The sequence below is a fragment of the Trichoplusia ni genome, chromosome 10 (genome assembly GCF_003590095.1).
Source record: "Trichoplusia ni isolate ovarian cell line Hi5 chromosome 10, tn1, whole genome shotgun sequence".
Lineage (NCBI taxonomy): Eukaryota > Metazoa > Arthropoda > Insecta > Lepidoptera > Noctuidae > Trichoplusia > Trichoplusia ni.
In genome coordinates, this window is record NC_039487.1 from 4,676,598 (window position 1) to 4,700,574 (window position 23,977).

The following is a 23,977-nucleotide window of genomic DNA, read 5'->3' on the forward strand; positions in this document are numbered from 1 at the left end:
AATGTAACAATGTTTCTTTTACCACATGTTTAGTCAAAAATGTTGTAAAATGTCGTAGGAGAGTAAAGTTATTTTTTTTGCGACAAGTTGGTAGGTCTCGGTTCAAAATACTTAGGTATTAAATGAAGACCTAGGTAGTAATTATTTTTGATTAGTCACAATACTAGAAGTTGAAGAAAATGTTTGAATGGAAATTGGTGGTTTCTTCGTTCTTAATTTTTGTGTGTCTGGCATGGTATGGTAATTTTTTGCATTTGTGATTTCTCGCCATGCAAAAAGCGAAGCTAAATAACATTTAGTTCAGAATATTGTAGCATAAATTTAAATTTACCAGAACCTATCTGGTAGGTACCTACCTATACCTATTTATAAAACGAAACGGTAATAAAATTAATTAAAATCATCTTAAAAGGTGAATCAAGCATTTAACGCAATTCTCAGCGCATTACATCTCTAGGGCGTAGGTTCAGCTGACGGTAACAAAGACGGTCAAACATATTTTGAACCATTTGTGTCTTAACATTTACGTATTTTTGAAATTGTTGAAGCCATAGATATAGCGAATACTATATATATGATGTAGGTTGCGACAACCTAATATAGGTTGCGTAAATACTAGGTCTATGGTGGAAGCTATTTAAACTAAACGAAACTGTCAAACCAGTGCCAAATAAAATTTTTGTGGATCACAATAAAACCGCGTAAAAATGTAATAATCAAACTAAAAACTACGTATATACCTTTTTCGAGGGACGTATCAAATCGCCGTAGCTTAGTATTTTAAAGAGCAATAATAATAATAATAAAAAAGCTTACATTGTAACGGAATCCCCGGGAACTTTTTGTTATGCTTAAATTGGAAATAGCACATAAATTACACAACAGATGGCAGCACTGAAGGCCACAACATATTGTTTCCTTTTTTGTAAGAGGTATTCCTACGTTAATGGATTCATAAAAAACTGGTTACACAAATAAAATGCTGCCGAATGAAAAGCAGTCAAAAAGTCTTACGTATTATTTTTAATTAAACTCTAAAATAAAAAATTGCCATAAACAATCATTGAGTTGATTTAAAAAAATAAAAAATACGTTTTGTTGATCAATGTCAATGTTGTCTGTCTACTGAGCAAAAAATCCTTGAGTTCCGTAAATTTCCTTTATTTTATGTAACCACAGACCTACTAGTACATTCACAATGAACAAACCTGATTAAAATAAATGGAAAAGTATATTTCGGGTATGATCAGTTTTTTTGGGCTGGCAACAAATATAGTATATGACAGTACGAACTAGAAATGTCAAGTGCAGTTTTGCAGCATCTTGAGCATAAGCCAAGCGCCTTACACGAGATTTTTCATTGGAATTGATAACATTCATGCTTAAAATACTTAAAGAATCTGTGACTTGGAAATGCATCTCTAACACAATTTGACGTTGTTTGCATCGTGAGCATTGCAGTCAGTTGCATTCACTTTGTTTGCTTTGTTGTTTTGAACCCAGTGCTCAACAAGTTTTTGATCGTGGAGTGATAATTGTATCAACGTTTTATATGAGAAATCAAACCTGGATTGAAATATGGATACATGTTTACAAGTAAAGGAGTAAGTAACTTCATCTTTAAAACTTTTTGAACGGTTATTTTTCTATATTTTGATATAACTATTTATGACATAGTACAGATACACATTTTTTGTTATTATTGGTACCATGCGATAATAATAAAACGAATATTCTACGTTGTTGAACTGTTTTTTGCCGTCTTGCTACTTTTTATGTGTTATCTTTCGTAAAATCGTGTTTAAATAATGTTTTATTTTTGTAATTATACTGACACCAAATCAACATTGGAATTGAATGAATTACAAAAAAAATATTTTTTATGTTAACTTTGGTATATCTGCGTAGTTTTCTTCAAATGCAGTACACGTAAAATTATTTGCTATCCAATTACATGATGACTTGCATCAGCAACCATTTAATTTCGTAGAAACTACAGTTGGCGGTATACAACAGTGCCTTGTTACATGATTATTACAGCATGAAAAATATTCAACATACTACCTCAAGTACTAAAATAACAGATATTATTCATTTTATGTCCAATAAGTTATTTGTGCTAATATCACTGATCTGAATCAAGAGTTTGACAAAAGCTGTGTCCAAATTTGTTTCATTTTATTCATTATTCATGAACCCTATCACATAATTTTCTACTTATAAATAAATTTAACATTTTGTAGGTATAGCAAATTACCAATTCTTAGTTTTATTTGTACAGAATGTACCCTTAAAGACCTTGTTATCAAGTACAGTACATTCATAATTGTGTGAATGTCTATTTAAATAGAATAAATACTTTTAGTACTTAGCTCCTGCAATTGTTTTGACTCTATGTTGTATGTTGGACTTGTGTACTTTTATTAACTAACCCAGATGCTGTGGCTTATAATTCATGAAAAGCTGATCATTGGCTTAGTTACACTTGAAAAGATAAACTAAAATTTTGAATGGATTGTCAAGTTAAATAGTTTACTTTTTGCTTATAATGAAAATGAACTTGTATTCAAATTCACATTATTAAAAAGATTTGTGCCTAACTAGTTATTTATGCTAGCGTGTATAGATACTCCTTAGAGCTATTTGTTTCAACAATAAGTTTGACTTTGTCTTGTCATTGTCCTATTGTGAGTATGAATGTCCACCTATGATGTTCCCCTTTAGGTGGGATATAAATAACTCTTAAACTATCTAAGCAACTCTACAAACTAGCTTCCAGCACAGCTGTAGCTCTTACCTAAAGTTATATCATTCCTCAATGAACAGCTCCATAGATAAACAAGTTAAAACTATTTCTTCAGTTTTATACAATAGAGCTAATATGATTTACCATCATCTGAACGTATAAAGAACTTGTTACATTACGTCACAAAACAAAGGCTAATTGTAGTCTGAATTTGATGCTTAAAGCTTAAAATAACAAAAACAACCAATTAACATAGTATTATGAACTAGAATATGTGATGGAATATATACATGGTAACACACATATTTACTATGAGTAAGCAACTTCTGAATTGCCTTCAACTTCTAAGCCATATTTGTCCATCTAGCAATGGAAAATTGCCTTTGTAGCAAACCATTGTTATTGTTACCTTAAACAAGGCATATATTTCGATGTAGAATAAATGTATAGAATATACTTGACTAGTAAAATGTTGCTATGAAATATGATATCAAGCAACATCTGATGTTTCTATAAATGTCTACACATTGCATGAATACTGTCTGCAGAATCTAGAACAGTTTTGCCTGATGGGCATTCAGAGTCATTACTGTAACATTTTAAAATTGCCTGGAAAACAGCTTTCTTGAAATGTAAACTTTTTACTTTGATGTGATTTTTACCTGGACCTTGCTTTAATTTTGAAGTACAGTAATATGTGATTGAGTAACTTGACTAATCACTGAAACTATTGCGTAGAAAGTTAATGTTAATATCTTCTTTTTTTTCGCATGGTAAATCACTAAATAACTCCTTCAGATTTAGATTGATCTGAGTGTCAGACTTCTTCTCAGTCAGACTAAAACCCACCACTGCTCCTTCCTTTGACTTCTTTACGTACTATGGAAATCCTTTCAGACAATACCTGAAAGAATATTGTCTCAGAGTGTAGATGTTTGCACAAGTCATTGTCATGTCATTGGCCTTTAGAATGTTATATGAACTTAGCAATAGGATTTTATGCTTTTAAATGCTGTTACATTGTGTATAAAGTCTTTGACATAATAAAATGTATATGTAGTTTTAGAAGAGCTATCCGTTTTTGTTGGATCAGTTAAAGTTGTCATATTGCATTACCTTAAGTAATTTATTTTATCATTTACATTTTGATATGTATGATGTATGTTGCATCGCAATTTCATTCTGTTTTGTGCAGTGTTACATGTATGTTGTACACATGAATTCTTAATGAGGGTGTCTTTAGTGTAAAGGAAAGCTTATATTATGAGGTGTCCGAAAGGTAGGAATTGTAAAATGATTATATTCATTACCTTTTATCAAAACAGTACTAAACAACCAAACAGGGTTCAATGTTGTATAGATACGATCATTTGATACTGACAAGTTTAAAGGATTAACCCTTTTAATTAGTTTTCACCACCAATAATAGGTATTTATTAAAACATATTCAACTTCCGTAAATACCAAACACAAAATAATTATAACACACATTAATTGTACAATAATGCTATTGTTAAATGTTATATAATTTGTGGTGTTACTATTGATTAATAGTTTTTCCTGAAAAATAGTTCGACATATGTATCTATCATGTTGCTACCTGTTTGTCATAATATGATTCACATATTTTGTTAATTTTAATACAGCAGATATTGCTTAGGCATGGACTATTTGTTATCAGTTTAACAATTTCTGTTTGAATGACACTAATTGTCCGATGACTACTGGTCTAGGTAATGAGGTGACCTTAGCACCAAAGTATATTTTCGTTTGGTATTCATGTCAATGTTAATTGCAAGTAGTTTTTGTATGGTTGACCACACTGACCACCTGTGATAAATATGAATGACGAAAATGAGCCTTATTTCTATTGTAATAGAGTGTTTTTACAACTTACTTGTGTGCCCTTGATTAAAATTTTCAACATTACCTAGAAGGACTCGATTTAAAAGAGCTTTAAAGAGAAGGAGTAGGTATGTTATAAACTCTTTCAAATTTAAAACTCTTCTACGATATACTTACTCCATGTACTAGCAGTATTGGAGGCTAATAATATTTAGGAGATTATTTTTTCTTGTAAATTATGAAATTTGTTTTATTACCTCTGTCATTCGAATACCAGTAGCTTAAAATCTGATCACTAGCTGATTGTTCGCTTCTGCTAACTTGACGAGTGACTAGTCTAGGTCTAATAGCCATCAGCAAAAACCACTAGACCACTGTAAACAAACCTTATTGATAAAGAGAGTCAGATAACAGACAGACGTCATTAAGTGGAAGACTAGGTATGAGGAGGTAAATGCCTAAAGACTTAATAAAAACAATAACTTAACGATTTCTGTACATAACTATATTAAAGGGAATTTCAATATGGCAACATTTCTTTTTGTTGGGTCTTTACAGTTCAATGACCTTATTGTAGGCACGTGTTGCAGATTCCAACCTAGGCGAAACCTCGATGTATTTTTTGTCAGTGGTGCGTGTTTCTTCCTTAGATAAAAATCGGTTGCTAATTTAAGATTCTGTAGTTTGGTTTATTCCTAGCCTTCTCATGATCATCTAGGTATTTTTAAACGATGTTGAGGTAGGTTTTTATCTAGTAACGCGTTCCCGTGGTCTCAGGTACAAGGAAAGCGTGAAGCACTCCGGTGGCTTTACTCGGCAAGAGTCCAAATCTCCCCGTCTTCCCCAGTGCAGAGAAAGTGCCTGAGGACTTTCCCGGGTAAAAAAAACGTTCTAGTCAATTCAATTGCATCCGACGACCGTACAAATGTGCGATTAATCATCACCCTAAAAAAACAATTCCGGGAAAATCATGAATCAATTATTTATACCCGAGATTGCGTAGTTATGATCGGCGCATAAAAGAGTTTTGCTGTTGTCCCGTTAGGTTGCATTTACGACTAAAATGTTGTTTACCAATACGGCAATACCACGAAATATTCAAAACTGGTTTTCGCTTCTATGATATGTAGTTTTAATTTAATGCAGATGCGAAAGCGAAATCAGGATACGCTTGATGTTAATCATAACCTTGGACAAAAAGTTTTTAATTATTTGGTAAAAACCGCGATGTTTGTAGGTATTGGCAATTGCGAGGCACTTACATACTATCGGTCAACGACACGTAAAGGTCATTTTAAGTATCAGTCATACGTATATATCAGTTTTTACGTTTCTAGATCCCAATTGTGTAATAGATGATTCATTAAACACCACTGATAATACAACCATGCTAGAATATTTATATTGTTACTGTTTTACCATGTATCGAAACTGTCTTATCGAGCCATTACAAGTATTTCATCATTACTTTTTGCCTAGTTGGCTTCCAAGAGGTTTTCTGCTATAAATTGTAACAGAAAAGGCAAATTCGTTCCTTGTTCCCTTTCTAGCCTTGTGCAGATAAAGTTCTCCACTTTATCTAATCAAACTATAGAATCCCGACGCAAAAGAAGGGATATTTGACGTGTTTGTCTGTAGCATCAAAGACCCCGAACGGACAGAGCGATTTCAACATATTTTATTTTGTATTAAAGGTTAATTATGTGCGAGTGTTCTGAGACTCTATCGATGTCGTGTCTGTTAAAAATCTATCGAGCCATTTAAAAGTTGTGTGGGTGAAAGTTTTAACAGTCGGGGTTCTTATTTATAAGTACACAAAATCATTTGCAAAGCTGTAATGGATGCTGGTAATCTTTTAAGTGTTGAATTAAGTGTGGTAAAACTTCTTTACAACTATTATATTTCGGATATTGCTTGACTGAGAATGTTGTGAAGAAGTAGTTAATTTATTAAAACTTCTGCTGCATACCACATTATGTCTTTAATTAGTCTAGAATTCGATAATCGTGAAAAGGTGTCAAGATTGCATGGCAACTAACTATTGCATTGATTATTTATATAATGTTACTCATTCGATTGTCATCGTTCCCATATATGTAAGTGTCCATTCACTCTTTAATATCCCATTCATATGATCAAAACTGTATAGTAGATGCGAAACAAGGGGACAAAAAATAACCTCTAAGACATGAGGACATTTTATCCTGCAACACAAATTTCCTTGATGTAGCTCTGAGAAGGCATCTACGTATATCTAGTGATTATTTCTCGTCGTTTTTTTTTTCTATTACCAATTTTGCCGTATAATTCAAGCCTTAGCCTTGACAATCGTACTACGGTCAAAGACTTATGTTCTCGAATTTTAATATAGTACTTGTTTACCTATCTTGTTATGTAGGTGGCATCTATACGCAAGGTCGTATTATTGGTCATGCTTAGTATGAGACTTAATTTCCATCGGTCCACTAGTGTTTTCGGCCAACGATTCATAATTTAAGATAAAGTCGTCGTCTTAGTGATTTTTCTGCAAATTAAAATTCAAGGTTGTTATTTTAATTGTCGTAATTATTTTCTAATTGCAGTGTATTTTATTGGTGTTTCGTTTCAGATGAGTAGTGCACGTGGAAAATGGACAACAATAAACGCATGCTCCTGCAGCGTTACCAGCAGGACATCATCAATGATTTAGACGTCAATTATATCGTTGATGAGTTGTACACGAAACACGCGATTTCGTCAGAAGAAGTCGAACATATTTTTAGACTGGTATGTGACTGAACAATTCTATTCAGTTTTTTTGTGACAAACGTTCTTAAATTGCTTTTGATGACGGTCGTCTTGTTCCGTAATTAACAACAAGGAGTTGCGCCATTTATTTATTTCAAGTCCGTATCGTGAGTTCCACAAATACCATTTTTGTGTAGAATACATAGGTGGACATACTGAACTTCGAACTGCAACAAATACGTAATAATCAATCAAGTTTTGTTTTTTTTGCAGCCGAGCCGTGTCGATCAAACCCGATTCTTACTTGAAACGATTCGTAATGGTAACAACGGAACTTATGAATCGTTTGTGGATAGCTTGATTAAAGACTACAATTGGCTTTGGAAGAAATTTACGGTGGAAAATAATAATCCGATGCCTAATGATAGCCTTGAGGACAGTCTCAGCAAAGGGGATGTGCCGAGACTGCCTGACCATCACGCGAGGAGGGCGAAAATAGTAAGTAGTAGCGAACTATTTTAGTACCGTTTATCTGCCAAAGCCACCATGACCCAAACTCCATAATCGACCATTGTTATTACCTATGCTGATAGCATCCGCTGACAAACCTTCAGCTTTTATTAAATAAAGTAGGTCTGGGGTCCACGGGCTCTCAGACCATATTACATGTTTATTCCTTAAAAAATATCTCCCGTATTGACTTAAAGATAAATGGTCTCTTATGGAGTTTAAAGTTAGCGCGTCCACTTAATATTTTAAGGTTTTGTGTTCGGAAACTAGTTTCAATAGTAATAATATATAATCATTTCGATGTATGGAAATATTTTGATACGAATACAGCATTTGGAAAAGTATCCTTTAATTTGTCTAGACACTTATCATGATGAAAATAAGAAAGGAAGCTTGTAATATGGCGACTTCTTAACTTAATTAAGTAAAGGCCATAATTAAGTAAAATTACATTTTTCTTCGAAGTAAAATCTCTCGTTCCCGATAGTCAGTTGTTTGTGTGGAACAAAGTAAAGCATTGTTTAAACCAATTCAACATTGATATTCACTTAGAATACGTAATCTTATGTTAGATTCACTACGATCTTAGCTCATGGCTACACTGTGATCAATGCGTCATTATCATGTTTTTCTAATACAATTCAATCAATGTCTTTCAGTGAGGTAGAGGGCACCGTATTTGGTTGCCAGTTGTTTTTTTTATAGAGTTTACTTCGTCGACTTATTACATCAATAAATTTATTTTTGTAGCTTCTTCCTACGTAAAATTATAATGTGTATAAAGATTACATTAACTGAATCGTATTAGGAAGAGTTCAGCTCCCCCGAGGGTCAATGGAGTCAATGAGGATACCCCGCCAAAAAAAAAAAAGAGTTCAGCTCAAATCCATTGAAATCTCAATATGTTCTAATAGTACGCTCCTGGAAAATACCAAATTTTAAAATCAAGCGTGACGAAGAACAGTTTCAGGAACTTCTTATTTCTCTTTACCGAAAAATGTATGAAACCTCAGTCATAATAAGAAAATAACGTTATTTAGAATAATTCCAAAATAAATTTAATTTTATTCAAGTCCATCCTACTACTTTATCATAATAAATGAATTTTAGGAGGAAAATGTAGCAGAGAAATTAAAGCAGCTTCCGCGGCACAAGATCCTGGTTCTCCACGGCATGTCAGGGTCGGGAAAGACCTGTGTGGTCCTCTCAGTGCTACGGGACAACCCCGACCTAGTCACGAACACATTCAACGGCGTCGTGTTTTGGCTCAACTTTGGGAACTGCAAGACTGATGATGATATCATTTTTCAACAAAGCAAGTGAGTAAGACGTCTTTAGTTATTTGCGTTTTAGCCGCTTTATTGGTATGTCTTACACACCGTGCCTGAGACAGATGTGATCTGTGCCCAATATTTCTCGTCTTTTCTATAAATTCATTTGTAAGCCGGTATAGGTTTATCTAAAGCCCGTCGCACAATGTTAAAACGCAAAAACAGTCGGTTTTAGGCTTCTTAGGTCGTTGACAATATGTAAAGCATACGTGCTGCCAGAAAAACTTGATTAATATGTGTTTTACAACCTTATACTTACACAAAAAATGTCTTATCCTAACTTTAACTAATTTGGCATGGTACGTATCACATTGAGAACTTACCCGAATTTCTAAACTGCATGCTTACTTATCTATACTAATATATAAACCTGAAGAGTTTGTTTGTTTGTTTGTTTGTTTGTTTGAACGCGCTAATCTCAGGAACTACTGGTCCAAATTGAAAAATTCTTTTTGTGTTGAGTAGACAATTAATCGAGGAAGGCTTTAGGCTATAAACCATCACGCTGCGACTAATAGGAGCGAAGATACAATGGAAAATGTGAAAAAAAACAGGACGCGTATAAATCATAACTTACATCTTCTTCTACCCACGGGAACGAAGTCGCGGGCAACAGCTAGTGTATGAATAAAACAACAATCTTTCTTCACTTTTTTCTTTCAGATTATTAAGAAAAGCCTCCTCAATCTACACCCAAAATTCGTACATGAACTCATCGGTTTCCATGTCAAGTATCGGTTCAAATGGCGACAGTCATTCTTCATCTACTTATGAATGGACGATGGATGATCTGCGGGATAAATTGAAAGCTCAGTTCTCGGAACAACCCTTGAAGGAATCCCTTTTGGTGCTAGACGAAGTGAACGATAAGAAATGTTTAGGTGCCTTCGATATCGGATGCAAGATTTTGGTGACGACGAGAGATACTGATGTTGTTGCCAATTTTCATCCGCAAATTATAAAGGTAAATATTTTTGTTCAATTTATTATTTGATTCTTCATAATGAGCTTCTATTAAGGTAGAAAAACTGTACGACATACTTTATCGATCGAAAAATATTGACTGTTGATTCATTATGTTATATTTATATTGTATTAACCCTCTAAGTTGTAACGTTTTGCAATAATAGCACATTTGCGATAAAATAATATGTTTAGATAACGTCGTGCACTCGTGTTACAAAATATTAGTAAATGAAATAATGTAAGCTACTTCATGCCAATGACTAATCACTTTAATCAAATAGTATTTTATTTTTTAGCCTTATCTAAAATTCTAAAGCTTAACATGTTTTAATAACTTTCTCATCACTATCAACTTTGAAGAATATTAGTAACTATGTTTATTCTTGTTATATTCCCAGATTGAAAATAGTTTGGAAGAAAGGGAGTCTTTAGAAATATTTGCGTCTTCACTGGACATGCAAGTAGCTCAACTACCTTGGCAGGCGAAAAAACTCCATGAAATATGTAAAGGCAGCCCGTTTAACATCGGCCTCATCGGTGCTCAGTTGGCAGAGAATAAGGAGAGGTTGATGCATGACCCGAAACGCTGGAACTATTATATTAAGAAATTGCAGAATAAGGAACATTTCTTATTGTAAGTATATTTTCACTACAGACTCGCATAGTGCCATTCACGGAACAGAAGAGTAGAGGGAAGTGGCTTTGCATTGCCGTAGTACTGGTACTAGTTCAATGTCGCCAAACCTACTCGCTCACCATTAAGTCGTCTGTCAAATAAGTAAAATATTCCTTGTTTTTTTCGTTTTAGCAAGCAAATACGATTGCAAGAAAACAAAAATGTTTCTTAGACTTTAGCAAAATAGATCTCATTTCCAATCTAAGCTACTAACATGGTTAAGTTGATCACCATCTCCTAATACTGACACTCGCTAGCAGGCCTTGTGCCATTTCCTTCTACTTTTCTGTGTTCCGTGATGCCATTAGTCATTTTCTGCTCGACCTTTGGATTATGCTGAGTCGATAGTAAATGCACGATTGGTTGCTCTGAAAACGTGTATATGATAATTTACTATCTACGTAGTGTTCTGTACGATGTATTGCATTTATGTTTGTATAAATAGCTTTTTCTGAACTTATTTACTATTTTCCGGGTTGCCTTTTACTCTACATCAAATCAAATTGATCAGTTGAGGAAGTCGAATGGTTTGACTCATTGTTGTGTAATTGTATGACCATATTTGCTAGATTAATCATACGATAAACACTTGGTTTGGAATTAAAATTTTAGGGAAATCAGTAGTTCAATCCACAAAATATATAAGAGATTAAATATTGGAGATTTATTATAGTTTTATATTTCAGTATCCCGAAAAACCAAGCATACAACCCAAGACTCACAATCGAAGTATGCTGTAACTCTCTAAACGAGACAGTCTTACCACTATTCAAAAAACTCAAAATCTTACCCGACAACGTCAAAGTATCAGCTAAAGTATTAAGCAAGTTATGGAATAAGGATGCCGGGCAAGTGGAATCAATCATCAAGGAACTCCACAGCAAGTCTCTTATATCTCAATTCTACGACAGAGAACAGAGGAACTACATGTACGAGATACATGACCTCATAATGGACTACTTACGAAGTACCGGCGAAGATGAAAGCAAGCTACATGCGGAGTTTCTAAATAGCTACAAGTACTACAACACGAATCCTCCCGTAGAAATCGTCGATGATGGATACATAGCTTTCTTTATCGGCTACCATATCAAACATACGAAGAACTTGAATGATAAGTACGGTTTGTTCAACAAGTTGTTCCTGAATTTGAAGTTCTTGGGGAATAAAGTCAGGTTGACGGGACCAGCTGATGTGATGTCTGATCTACAGAAGTATGAGAATAATATTGTTACAAACGTAAGTTGCTTTTCTATGGTTTTAGTATTTAGTGATTTTTTCCTTCTGACAGTTTTTTTTTATGTAAATACATTAAAGAGCTTCTGAATTTACTGTTTTCTATAAACCATGCTATATTTTAACTTTTAGTCCTTATGCTCTAGTACAGTTTGATCCCCTTTAAATTGAACAACATAAGCATTTGTTAATCATTAGTCAACCCTTATGTGAAGAGAGGTGATGGACTCCTTGTCCGTCAATCAAATAACCTTGTCTCTCACTAACACAGTCTTATACTCACAATCACACATAGAACTTATGATATTTTTTTACTAATGATAACATAATTTTTCCTAATATAGTTTTAGTCTATAATTCTTAACTAAAGTGACCAGTGTAACTTATTCCTAGTTTTGTACGCATTCTTATACAAAACCTAATCACAGTCTTCTTAATACCCCTATATTTGCTTTTTGTTTAATTTGGCTAATCATGCTTTATCCTTAGGAGTTAGAAAGGGACCTGCTAATCAACATCAGAGGTTTCCTAAGCACGCACGGAACTGACCTCTACCATTACCCATGCACTGATATAGTTCAAAGTATACTGCAGAATGACTCTAGAGGCATTCTATATTCTAAGGCGTCGCAATTAGCTCAAGAGAATTGCAATAAGAACGAACTGTATTTTGAGTTTCTGTAAGTATTTTTATTTCTTTTTATGTGTTTTTTTTTCTATTTTCGTGTCTTTCGTTACCAAGCAAACTGTCTGACTTCTAATTATTTTTTCAATACTCAATACGTTTCTTGCATTCCACAATGTGAACTTAGGTGGTAGGTACACAAGATACATTAGTTTTGGAGCATTGAGTATTTTGTACCTATAGAAATCTAAATAAAATTGCACGTAATTTACGAATTTTTGATATAGTGTTTGTGCTCGTTTTTTTTTAATATTTTGACTGTTTTATTCGATTTGCGAGAAAGTTATTTTTTTTTGTATTTTTGCCAGGTCGTCAATTGTTTTTTTTTTCGATCCTACCAAAAAATACCACTAGTCACTTAATCTCTGACAAGCCAATATTTTTTAATATTAACATTTTACATGTGTTATGTACACTAACCAGATTGGTTCACTCATTTCATGTTAAACTTGTCACTAAATCATTTTTACTAACATAATATGTAGTCCTCCTATACGAGACAAGATACATATAACTATCTTTTTGCTCAAAACATATCAAAGACAGACATCTGATGTAACAGATGCTCAATGATCTAAAACAAATTTATTGCTGTCTTATGTTTATTGCCAATCATGTTGCGTGTTCTTAATGTTAATTTACCATGCACTGATTGTACAAACAAACATAGATGTATGAATATGTATCTGTAACTTACGACATAGTATTTTGTTTTTTTTATTTGCCCCTATTTCTCTGTAAAGCTTTAAATTGGAACTCAATACAATATGGAAATAACGCATGGAAGTCGCGTCTTTATCGCTTTTATTTTTTTATGAAAGCTAACGCTATTTAAATATGTGTTAAATTCAATCGTTTATATATTCTAAGGTTATATAAGTTTTAGGTAATTTAGTTATTTTTTCTATTTTGTTTCTAGACATGAACACAATGTTGATGAGATTAAACACTCGACAATCGATGTGAAGGAAACGATCACGGCGGTGTGTTTCCTTGGCGACTATGTACTTGTTGGTACTAATTCGGGCGTGATTAAGGTATGTTATGATTAAACAACACCCAACAATCGCTTTTTTTTAAATACTGAATTGATTTGCTTGAATTATGGTCTAAGCTTAACGTAAAGCAAAATTTAAATATAGTGCGTCAGAATTACATTTTTATCATACTTTTTTGATAAAATATATGTATCTATGTTTCATTTTACTTGTTTATGTTCCCATTCAAAAGAGGAAGGAAGGAAATCGAAACTCCCTTTGTAAACAATATTTTGCCGAATAATCGAGATATAACTTCTCTATTATACAAAATGTTCATAAATAACATTCAACTTTCCCAATCTTCCAGTTCTTCCACATCCCAACGAACAAGCTCCGCAAAGAGCTCCGTGGTACAGGGTCTCCCATCAAATGGATCGGCGTGGCGTGTACCAAGTCACCGCCGATCGTCGCCGCGCTTGCGTACGACGGCGTTGTCAAGCTATGGTACGTCGATGACGTAGACTATGATGATACTGAAGATGTCATTGAAGAAGGTTCGTACGTTAACACTATTGAGGCTACAGTAGAATTTTATTAATTGTATGTAAATGTAAATTAAACCTTGCTACTATAACATTAAGGTGCTATTTAAGATAAGGCCTACTACTCTTATTCATCAATGATATTGGAGGAAAGTACGCTTATTTTTATCAGAAGTGATCCCAGAACGTGTTTTTTTTTTTGTTTTGGTAATTTAGTTTTTTAAAATGAAGAATGAACCTAACTGCTTTGACAATAAGGCATCGTGTTGCATTTGCACCAATCCAACAGTTAAGTATTTATATTCGCCATATACCAATGTATGTGGCGAATATACCATACTTATAGAAAAACAACAGACTTTTCTAGTTGATTGTTGTCAAAAAAAAGAAACGTTTCTTATCCAAAATATGTTTTGCAGAATCAGAAGAGGTATGCAACAAAAACTACGCAGACACAGAAACTCTATTCGGGGCCTACCTAAACTGCAGATGGACCAACAACGAGGAATACCTAATCATGCACACAAACAAAAAGATCAGCTTCTATACACCACAGCGTCACAAGACTAATAAAATCGTCAAACCTATTCAAGATTTTGAGAGAGACCGTGAAGTGTTGTGCTGTGTGCCTTGTAATCATGACAAGTATGTATTTGTAGCGACGGACGGGAATGCCCGCTGTGTGGAGGTTATTGATCTGAAAACAAAAGAACGAGTGATCACGTTTGAAGAGACTGATGTAGTATTAGATATGGTTACGGTTCCTGGTGAGTATTTGTTGCTATTGAAGCTGTTACTAGCAGATGTGGAGAGGAATAAGGCGTTTGGACATTGCAGGATTAAATTAACTTAGAGTAGAGTGATAAATATTTTTGTTTTTCGAATCACATCCTTTTTTCGTTTCATTCTGGTAGTCTCCGACTACCTTCCTAATTAAATTTTGATACGCAGAAATTTAATAAAAAGTGCCTTTGCCTGTATATTTTTACTTTACCAATTTTTTCATTTTAATGTGGCTATATCATGCCATTATAATGCAACTGAGCAAGTTATAACTGAAAACTATATACGCCATAGATAACCCCCTTAAAATCTTCACAGGTAGCAACAAAATCATAACGCTGAAAGCCAACGAGATTTCAGAACACGAAGTCAAAGTGAACATCAATTCTATGAAATCAAACACTTGGCGTTGCCGGCGAGTCATAGCAAGCGACGATATCAAGGATAACCTCTCATTCTTGTCCATTGCTGTGAACAAAACTGGAACTTTACTGTTCGTCTCGACAGATGACAGCAGAGTCGTCTGTGTCGACTTGAAAACTTATACAAGATCGTTTGACCTTGAGAATCGAAGAGGGTGAGTGTTATCAATAAATCAGTAGCTTCTCTTTCAGTTTGGGGTTATTTAAGAAGCAGTACGCAATAGTGTGTACGTTTATAAAGGAGTTTTAAGTATATTTTGCACTTTTATGTTATTCGAGTTTTGACTGCATGGATAGTCTATTGGTGTCTCACCACACCAAGCCCACGGTGCGCGACCTATCGCGGTTTGGATCTCCAAGCGTGATCCACAATGCTTGTCTTAAGTGGAGTCTGAGTATCTTTCAGCATGTGATTAGATGTTTGTGAAATCCCGCCACTGTACAAGGATTAAATAACTTACTACCGTTTTAAATACCATTTCACCTCACAACAAAATTAGAAATCAACATTCTCACGCAATTTTGTCTGTACGGTATCGCGGGGTAAATACTTGTCCAGTAGTAAACAGCATCGAGTTCGTAACTATAATAAAATCTTTTTTCACAGGAACGTAGTGGCAATGGCAGTGAGTGAAATGTTGATGTGGGATGATTTCGAACCTGGCTCGGACGTCCTGCTAACAGGCACGGGTTGTGTCGAAGATTCCGCCAAAGTATGGTACTTGGATGCTTCGTATATATCGCAGATGGCACAACGGAACGGGTAAGTTATATTTATAATTTGCTAAAAAGATATGACGTGGTATTTATATAAAAGAAAAGAAAAGAATTGTTTCACACTGTTCTTTTGTCAATTAAGTGAAATTGTGTTGGAAGACACTGAGTTCTTATCAGTATTGTATTAATTGAGCTTAAACTTATTCTCTCTTATCGCATCCGAAACCTTAAGGTCTATTCCTAGACACCGCTTCGTCAATATTTTGGTCTTTTCTAAAAAAATATAAATAATTGTACAAAGATAAAATTATATCTCTATAGCAAATAATAATCCTAAAAACATTTGTTCCAGAAGAGTGCGTTTAACAACGAAATTCGATGTCAGTTTCGTCAACCCAGTTTCGCCACAGAGTCCGAATCTTCCCACGCCCAACAGTGGGACGGAGAGCGCCAACAACACTCCAAAACGGCATCAATCTTTCGCCAACCACAAGGAAGTTTCTAAAACATTACTGAAAAACACAATGAGTCTTGATAGACATTCTTTAAAACCGCTGAATTTGTCGGGAATTTGTAACAATAATGATGGAGTGTTACAACCTCTGTTGGCTGTTGTGGATGATAAGAATAATATCCAGGTATGGCATAATGTTGATATTATGATGTAGGTTCACGCAATTAATAATGTGTTACAACTTCGTAAAGGCCGGAGATTGAAATGGTTATCCTATGACGAATGAAAATAAATGAGTTTCGACCTTCCAAAAAAAAATAAGTTTGACATATTTATGTGATTCTTTGTGAATAAAAGACAAAATCCAATTCCTAAATTAACTGTTCGGATTGATAGCATCGAGTCACTGCGATTGTTACAAATCACATACATTTTGAGTTTAAAAGTTTTGTTTTATCGATCGTCCACTATTTGATATTATCAACTGTAACCAATTTCATATCCATTACAGGTAATGCGCGGAAGGAAAGTCCTTACAGAAATAACAGAGAAATCGGACGAATACATCACTCGAGTGAAAATCTCTCCGTGCAACCAATACATCATTTACGGTCTAAAATCCGGTGCTATCAAGAAGTACACACTCCGCACTAAAGAGATTATCACGATCATGGATGTGTACAGTCCAGTGCAGTACTTGAACTTTGTGAACCCAAACCTAATGATTGTTGCCGGCAAAAATACTAGTTTGATGGCGTACAAACTGACGTCGGCGGGAAACTGGAAGCCAGAAATGATGCAGAGAGGGAACAATAATCTTGGATCGCAAGAGATACTTAATGATATTCAGGGTTCGTTACAAGCTTCATCTACTTTTAATATAATAATCGAAAAACGCCATCTAGTTTCAAACTACACAAGGTTGTATTATGAGTACACAAACAAATTTGTTCTGGTGGGAAGACGAAACCGCGACCTATGAAGTAGCAGGCAGAACCACTAACCACTCAACCGATCAACCATTCTACTTGTGCTAATTTCGCATTAAGACTCCGTCTATTTGACCACTTGAAAGTGACAAAACAGCATGCTGATCAAAGCCGACTTTTAACTTTATCATATACTCAGGACCAACTTTATTCAGAGTTATCCCTATTTTATCCATAGAAGAACTAAAACAATTAACTTAGACTTACCTAACTTGTGTTATAATAATCTTCAAGTTTATTTAGAGATTTTTCTTCTATTCCAGGTGTGAAGAAAAAGAATGGCCACCTAGAACGGCTATCAAGCTCGAGCAGTGAAACGAGTATTTGCTCTAGAGACCGCGCTTTCCCAAATGGTGACGTCAAAAGCCTTTGCCGAGGCAGTGTACTAGTCGACTGTTTCTGGATTCCAGACTTAGGAATCATTACAGTAGAATCTAACGCTACTATCAAGCTTTGGGACAAGAATTTGAAGCTCCTAACAATACTGAACGGGCGGCAAGTCGATGTGATAATCAGCTCTGCGGCGTTCAGAAGCAATATTCTTGTGATCACCGATAAACATAATAAGGCTTTCCAGGTAAGTTTTGTGTATTCTGCAAGAAGGATAAATTTAATGTTATCTTTTTTAAGTCAAATTAGTAATCTTACGTCTCAAGTTTTTGTAGATTGGATTTGTTTCTCGGTAAAAAGTTAGGTTTGTCTTTAAAGAGTTGTATAGAATAATCATAACAAAGGGATTAGAACTAGTAATTGAAAAGAGGCTGATGGTAATTATTAAAAGGTTAATATAATTCTAAACAACAAATCATTTACAGACATTCGAACTAAAAATTAATGATGAAGTAGAACTGGAAACGATTCAAGAATACAGACTGAATAACGTCATCGTGTCGTGTGAGCTGACAGCCGATGGCAATATCCTAGCCATGGGGCTCTGCTCCGGGAGTGTTGTGGTAATTATTTAATAATCTATATACACGAAAACGGTTATATATATTTTTTTTTAACAAGCCCACTCTGTCCCACTGGTAGGCAAAGGCCTCCACCAAATTCTTCCATGATTCTCTATTCTGGGCCACATGGAACCAGCCTGTTAAATATTACAAAAAAAAATGTAACTTATTTTTTTTTTACTTTACTGTCCATTTAGCTGCTAAGGTGATTCAGCGTATACAAGATATTTTTTTTTTGCAGTAATGAGTGCAGAATTATATCAGAATTGTTTGAGACGAAAAAACTTATAATTTAAATATTTGACTAACAGACCATGTTTTTAGGTATGGAACGTGAAAGGAAGGCGGCAACTGAGTCTTCTAAAACACCACAAATCCAAAGTCCACTGGTGTGCGTTCTCGCCGGTTCCAGAACGTTCCAACCGCAACTCGTTCCTAGCGTCTTCACCCCACCCAATACATTCGCCGACGCAAGACGATGACGTTGATACTGAAAACCCACCGCTCGTGTTGGTCACCATGGCAACGGAGATTGTTTGGTGGAACATCACGCATGTTATGAAGGCGAAGAAATTCAAAATTGGAAAGATGTAAGTTCCTACTGCGTGCGTGTTATTTTTTTCGTTGATTTTAAGCTCAGGTCTATTGAGTACTATCGGGATTGTCTTAAAGGAAGGAACAAGAGTAGGTTTATTTCCACAAATTTTAGTATTTCAGTTGCGTAGAATCATTTTAAGTCGTTCTTAGCATATTCGTATTACAGCTACGCTATAGATAACAGGATGTATACGTGCTTAGTTCGCGTAGGCTTGAACTATTGATATTTATATACAAATCTTTTTTTTTTCAGAAGCTACAACGCTATGACACCGATCGGCAGTCCTCTTGAGAGTAGATGTGATACGCCAAATACAAGCTTTAATTCTGGTTCTTCATCAAACCGCAATGTTTTCTTCGGCGACAGTTACTTTGTGCCACATCAATGCTGGAAGGCTATTTGGAAAGGGAAAACGTATGTACACTAAATTTATTTAATGATACATGCTTAGAAACATTTTTGTATTCCTCATATTAGTCTAGTGGATCATGGAAGTGGTATCTAGTTCCATATCAACTAAAATCTTGCTCTCTTCAAATTGCACTATGTTATCAAGTAAAACGGAAATATTTAAAGGTATTTGTGCTAATATTATGAAGCATTTCTTGAGGAAGGCTATATGGTATAGACACGTTATTATTAATAGGAGCAGAAAAGGCGTAAACCTTAAAACTATCAATAAAATTTAAAAAAAATACTCACTTATCTCTTCATATTCGTTTACGCGCAACAGCAAATTTTGTAATACAATAACTTTCATGTTCCTAAGTTCCTAATCAAGTATTATAATTATTACAGGTGCAAAGAAGGTTCTAAGAGGAAGGAAATTCTAGCATGCATCAAGCTTTCAGGTATGAACGCGAAGAGGCTAAGCCACGACGATAAGTTCTCATGCTTCGTCACAGTCGACAACCCTGGTCACATCCATATCATGAACGTAATGAGGTCGAATAATACATAGCATTCTGCTATTGCCATACTATCTATATACAAGAACTACGCATAGCTAAATGTCGTCAACTGTCATACTGTCCTTCTCATTGTTAAATAAAATCTAGAGACAAATATACAGTTTAGAACGACACTTAACTAAGCATCGTTGTTCATTACAGCTGTAAGTTGCATGCAGCAATATCCATACTTACACTCTTACTGCCCTATATTGTTTGATAAAATATATATACTTGTAGTATAAAAATAACCCCAAATAATATATGCTAGACCGGATTTAGATTTAATTTAACATTGAACAAACTAGTTTAGCCAGCTAATTTTGAATGTCGTCTCTCTTGTCAAATGAGAGGCATTGACAGTCCTTGCAAGTTGTTTAAAGAACAGGTGTCAAGTTTATTGAAATCTCATTGAATATAATTAGGAATCGAGTTCTAAGCTATGTATGTTTAAGTATATATCAACATAAAAACAAAGGAAAGACGAATATGAAGCATATCAATTTATGAATCAACTACTTGAAGACGTAAATACCTTATCACTGCCTTTAATGCATTTATTTTATTTTCACGTAAGGTGCTAAACAAATAATTTTACGTTTAACACATTTTTATTTAAAGAATTACTCTTTAAATAAAATAAAAATGTGTTAATATAAGATTTGGGAATCACGAATGTGTAAGTTTGTCTTATTTTGCGGTCAAAGTATTGATCATATCATTTGCGACTTTACAACTAATAGCTCTTTGCTTTCTCTCTCACTCACTCTCTATCTAAATGATAGAGATGAAATGTGGAAGATGGGAGCTTACAAATTGGAAAAACATTTATTTTTAGCAATATATTTTTCATTTAAAGTTAACGTTCTTACAATCACCCTCCTTGCAACTTACACATTGTTAGTCCTAATACCTTTCATATGAGCCTATAATACTCGAATAAGTTTTTACTCAAACAAAATAACATTTATGGTGCCAATTTTTACTATTATGATGAGAGTTGAGTAGCCAAGATCTCTACAATAATGCATTTTATTTTCTAAGTAATATATATCATTTTTCAACAACTACTTTGTTTCATCGAACGTCTACATCATAACGCCGCTCGAGCGTTGGTATTTGTCTGCCATTGTCGCATAGATGCTACATCAAATATGTAGTGTCAAGCGAAACGCGACTTTAAGACTTAAATGTAAAATTGGTATTAAAATAATAATTTTCTGAAATGCAAATACATAGCGTGAGTCGAAGAATTTATTTAGTGTGAAAAGATTATTCCAAGTTTTTTTTTATCTCAGTAGCGTAAATGATCACTAAAACTAGATTACTATTTTTCTACTAGTCCTGTGCATTTTCATTAAGTTTTCGTATGGATATTGTCCCATGTAGCATTATTTATCATGAACAAACTGTTACTTTAGTATAATACGTATAAGTACGAGATTATTGTAATCTTAATCCCACCAGTTTCGGTATGCTTTATTTGATTTGGGGTTCGGCATCCGGTGATAGGAAAGTTCAATTGTTTTTACTTTTAAATATAAAATTTAAATAACCACTGGATTCAAATACCAAGTCAAAACGCTACGACAGTTATTGTTTTTGTTCGTTAGATGATAATTATAATATTAATATTTTATTATGAATACTAGGGTATTATCACCCTATCTGTATTCTTGAATAATGCAATAATATAAAATAGTCTAGATAGAGATGTACCGACTTATGACTTAAAGGTAAATTAATGCTATAAATATTTTTATAGCGACTCTAGTGAGAAAGATTCATTCATAAATTATGCAACGGTTTAGTTACACATAATTTTGGGGTCGCCCGACTAGTTTCGGACTCAACCGGAGTCCTTAATCATAAGCTGATGGGGATGGCGAGTCGAACGCGTCAACGACCCCACTGAAACTAGGCAGAGAATCCTGTTAAATAGTGCGAGGAAACCGTTTTATTATTTTATAAGTAAAAAAAAACAATTTGAAGTAAAGCAAAGAATACGAAAATAAAAAGGGGGTATTATAGTCTTTTGCCATACTAGATTGTGTAAAAGAGATGGTGCTACTTGCTATATGAATTCATCTTTGTCTATTACTAGAACAAATGTGGAACAAAGACTCATAATATGCCCTCTACAGTCAGATAACAACTCGGTTCATCTCTTAAATAAGAAAAAGTGAGTAACATAGTTTATGTATGAATTATGTGCCATTTTTCGGTTCTAAAACAAGAATAGAATAATCAAAAAATGTTTTTCGGTATTAGAAAATTATATTACAACTTTTTTATTTAATTAAATTTATTAAAAGTACATTTTATTGGTCATACCTGTAGTCGAATGTGCTAAATTGTCAATGAAAATATATAATGTTTTGATAAGTTTTCATATCACGTATTTGTCATTGCGTAGGGCAATTGTATTCTTAAATTTGTAATTATTTAAGTCCATGATAGATCTCTCCATTAAATATAGGTATATTTTTAATTATGAACTAAAATATTGTAATGGTGCTTGATAATAAGATATAGTTAAATCTAGTTTATAAATCCGGCAACTCTAATCAAGTATCGCAATAAATATTATTCGCGATGATGAAAGACATAAATAATTTATTTGTTTAATATGAGAGCTCAAATATTGAAGACTAAAGTGACTAGCGCACAAAGGTAAAATCAATGGGCACAATATTTTTAGTGTCAATTTTGAGTAGTAAGTTTATAAATTAATTCTAACCGGACAGACGATAATTACTTAAATTTGTCACACCAAAAATGTATTATCCGTTTACCGTCTATCCGTAACAAAAAATACTATAAATTTGAAACTCATCAGGAGCTAAAAGTAGTAGAAGATCAGGCCATTATTATAAAATTGCATATTAAAATTCAATTTTAGAGTTGCCGTATAAATATTCTTTATACGTAAAAGAATGTTTATGAGACTTTAACCTTTTGCTGTAGTGGTTATTCAATGTTACGTTATTATTTTAGAAAATTATTACTGTATCTTCATTTTTGTCACTCGGCATAAGGTTAATAAAATACCTGCCAAATGTGTGTTGTTAGGATTGGGTTCCGTAGTCAGTTTTATATACGTAACAACTTGTACTAGGCTAATATTAAAGTGTTTTATATCCTTGACTCAATCCAAGATCCGCCTAAATAGTGAACAAAATATTATTATTTATTTCCGTCGTAAGTCAGTTTTTACCCTCATAATCTCATAGTGATTGAATTTTCTAGATTGCGGAACCCAAATGTTTATAATGCTCAATTTGTATTTTACAAATATTGTATAAATTTATAATATAATGATTTTAGACTCAGCATAATTGATCAAATGTCAATGCAATTTTCTACCATCTTAATTTTTTTTCAGGTAACATCGAAATTATATTTTACTATGATAATTGGTTTTTGTAATAAGGCAAATATTTTTAAATATATTTTTTGATAATATGTTATTTTATTTTAATACAAACATACGAAAGTGTGAAGGTTTTCATTTTCCTTTATTATTTTCTGAAGCAGTTCCGTTTGTACCCTGTAAATTAGTAGTCACGGAAAGTCAAGTTTTAGAATTAAAAACGTAAAGTAAAAACCTGTGCCAACTGATGAACTCTGTAGGTTCGACGCTGAAACCTAATCCAATGCCATACGACTGTGTATCTTATATAAATGCCAGTTTAAGACACAATGTCGAGTATCAGTTACTACAACTAGCATGGAAGGAGGGCTTTGCCCAGAAGTGACGGTAAATAACAGCTATAAGAAAAAAAAACTGGTAGGTTAAATTCAATCATCATCTAATATATAAAATTCCCGTGTCACGATGTTAGTTACCGAACTCCTCCGAAACGG

At 33.8% G+C, this 23,977-nt stretch overlaps 1 protein-coding gene across 3 annotated transcripts; it reads left to right on the forward strand.

Annotated features, from left to right (window-relative positions):
• Positions 1-1,296: 1,296 nt before the first annotated feature.
• LOC113498317 (apoptotic protease-activating factor 1-like) lies at positions 1,297-23,548 on the forward strand. Of its 3 annotated transcripts, none has more exons than XM_026878299.1 (20): positions 1,297-1,604; positions 7,200-7,357; positions 7,592-7,816; positions 8,939-9,147; positions 9,823-10,123; positions 10,524-10,759; positions 11,488-12,040; positions 12,527-12,717; positions 13,642-13,759; positions 14,070-14,256; positions 14,664-15,011; positions 15,346-15,604; positions 16,057-16,212; positions 16,522-16,804; positions 17,132-17,471; positions 17,873-18,186; positions 18,425-18,562; positions 18,887-19,152; positions 19,413-19,574; positions 19,959-23,548. In XM_026878299.1, the coding sequence occupies exons 2-20, from the start codon at positions 7,220-7,222 to the stop codon at positions 20,119-20,121; spliced, it is 4,587 nt and encodes a 1,528-aa protein (XP_026734100.1). In that variant the 5' UTR covers positions 1,297-1,604; positions 7,200-7,219; the 3' UTR covers positions 20,122-23,548. The 3 variants fall into 3 exon arrangements, with proteins under 3 accessions (XP_026734100.1, XP_026734098.1, XP_026734099.1); XM_026878297.1 differs by having other exon boundaries at positions 1,298-1,604; positions 16,519-16,804; XM_026878298.1 differs by lacking the exon at positions 1,297-1,604 and adding an exon at positions 6,454-7,134 and having other exon boundaries at positions 16,519-16,804.
• The last annotated feature ends 429 nt before the right edge of the window (positions 23,549-23,977 follow it).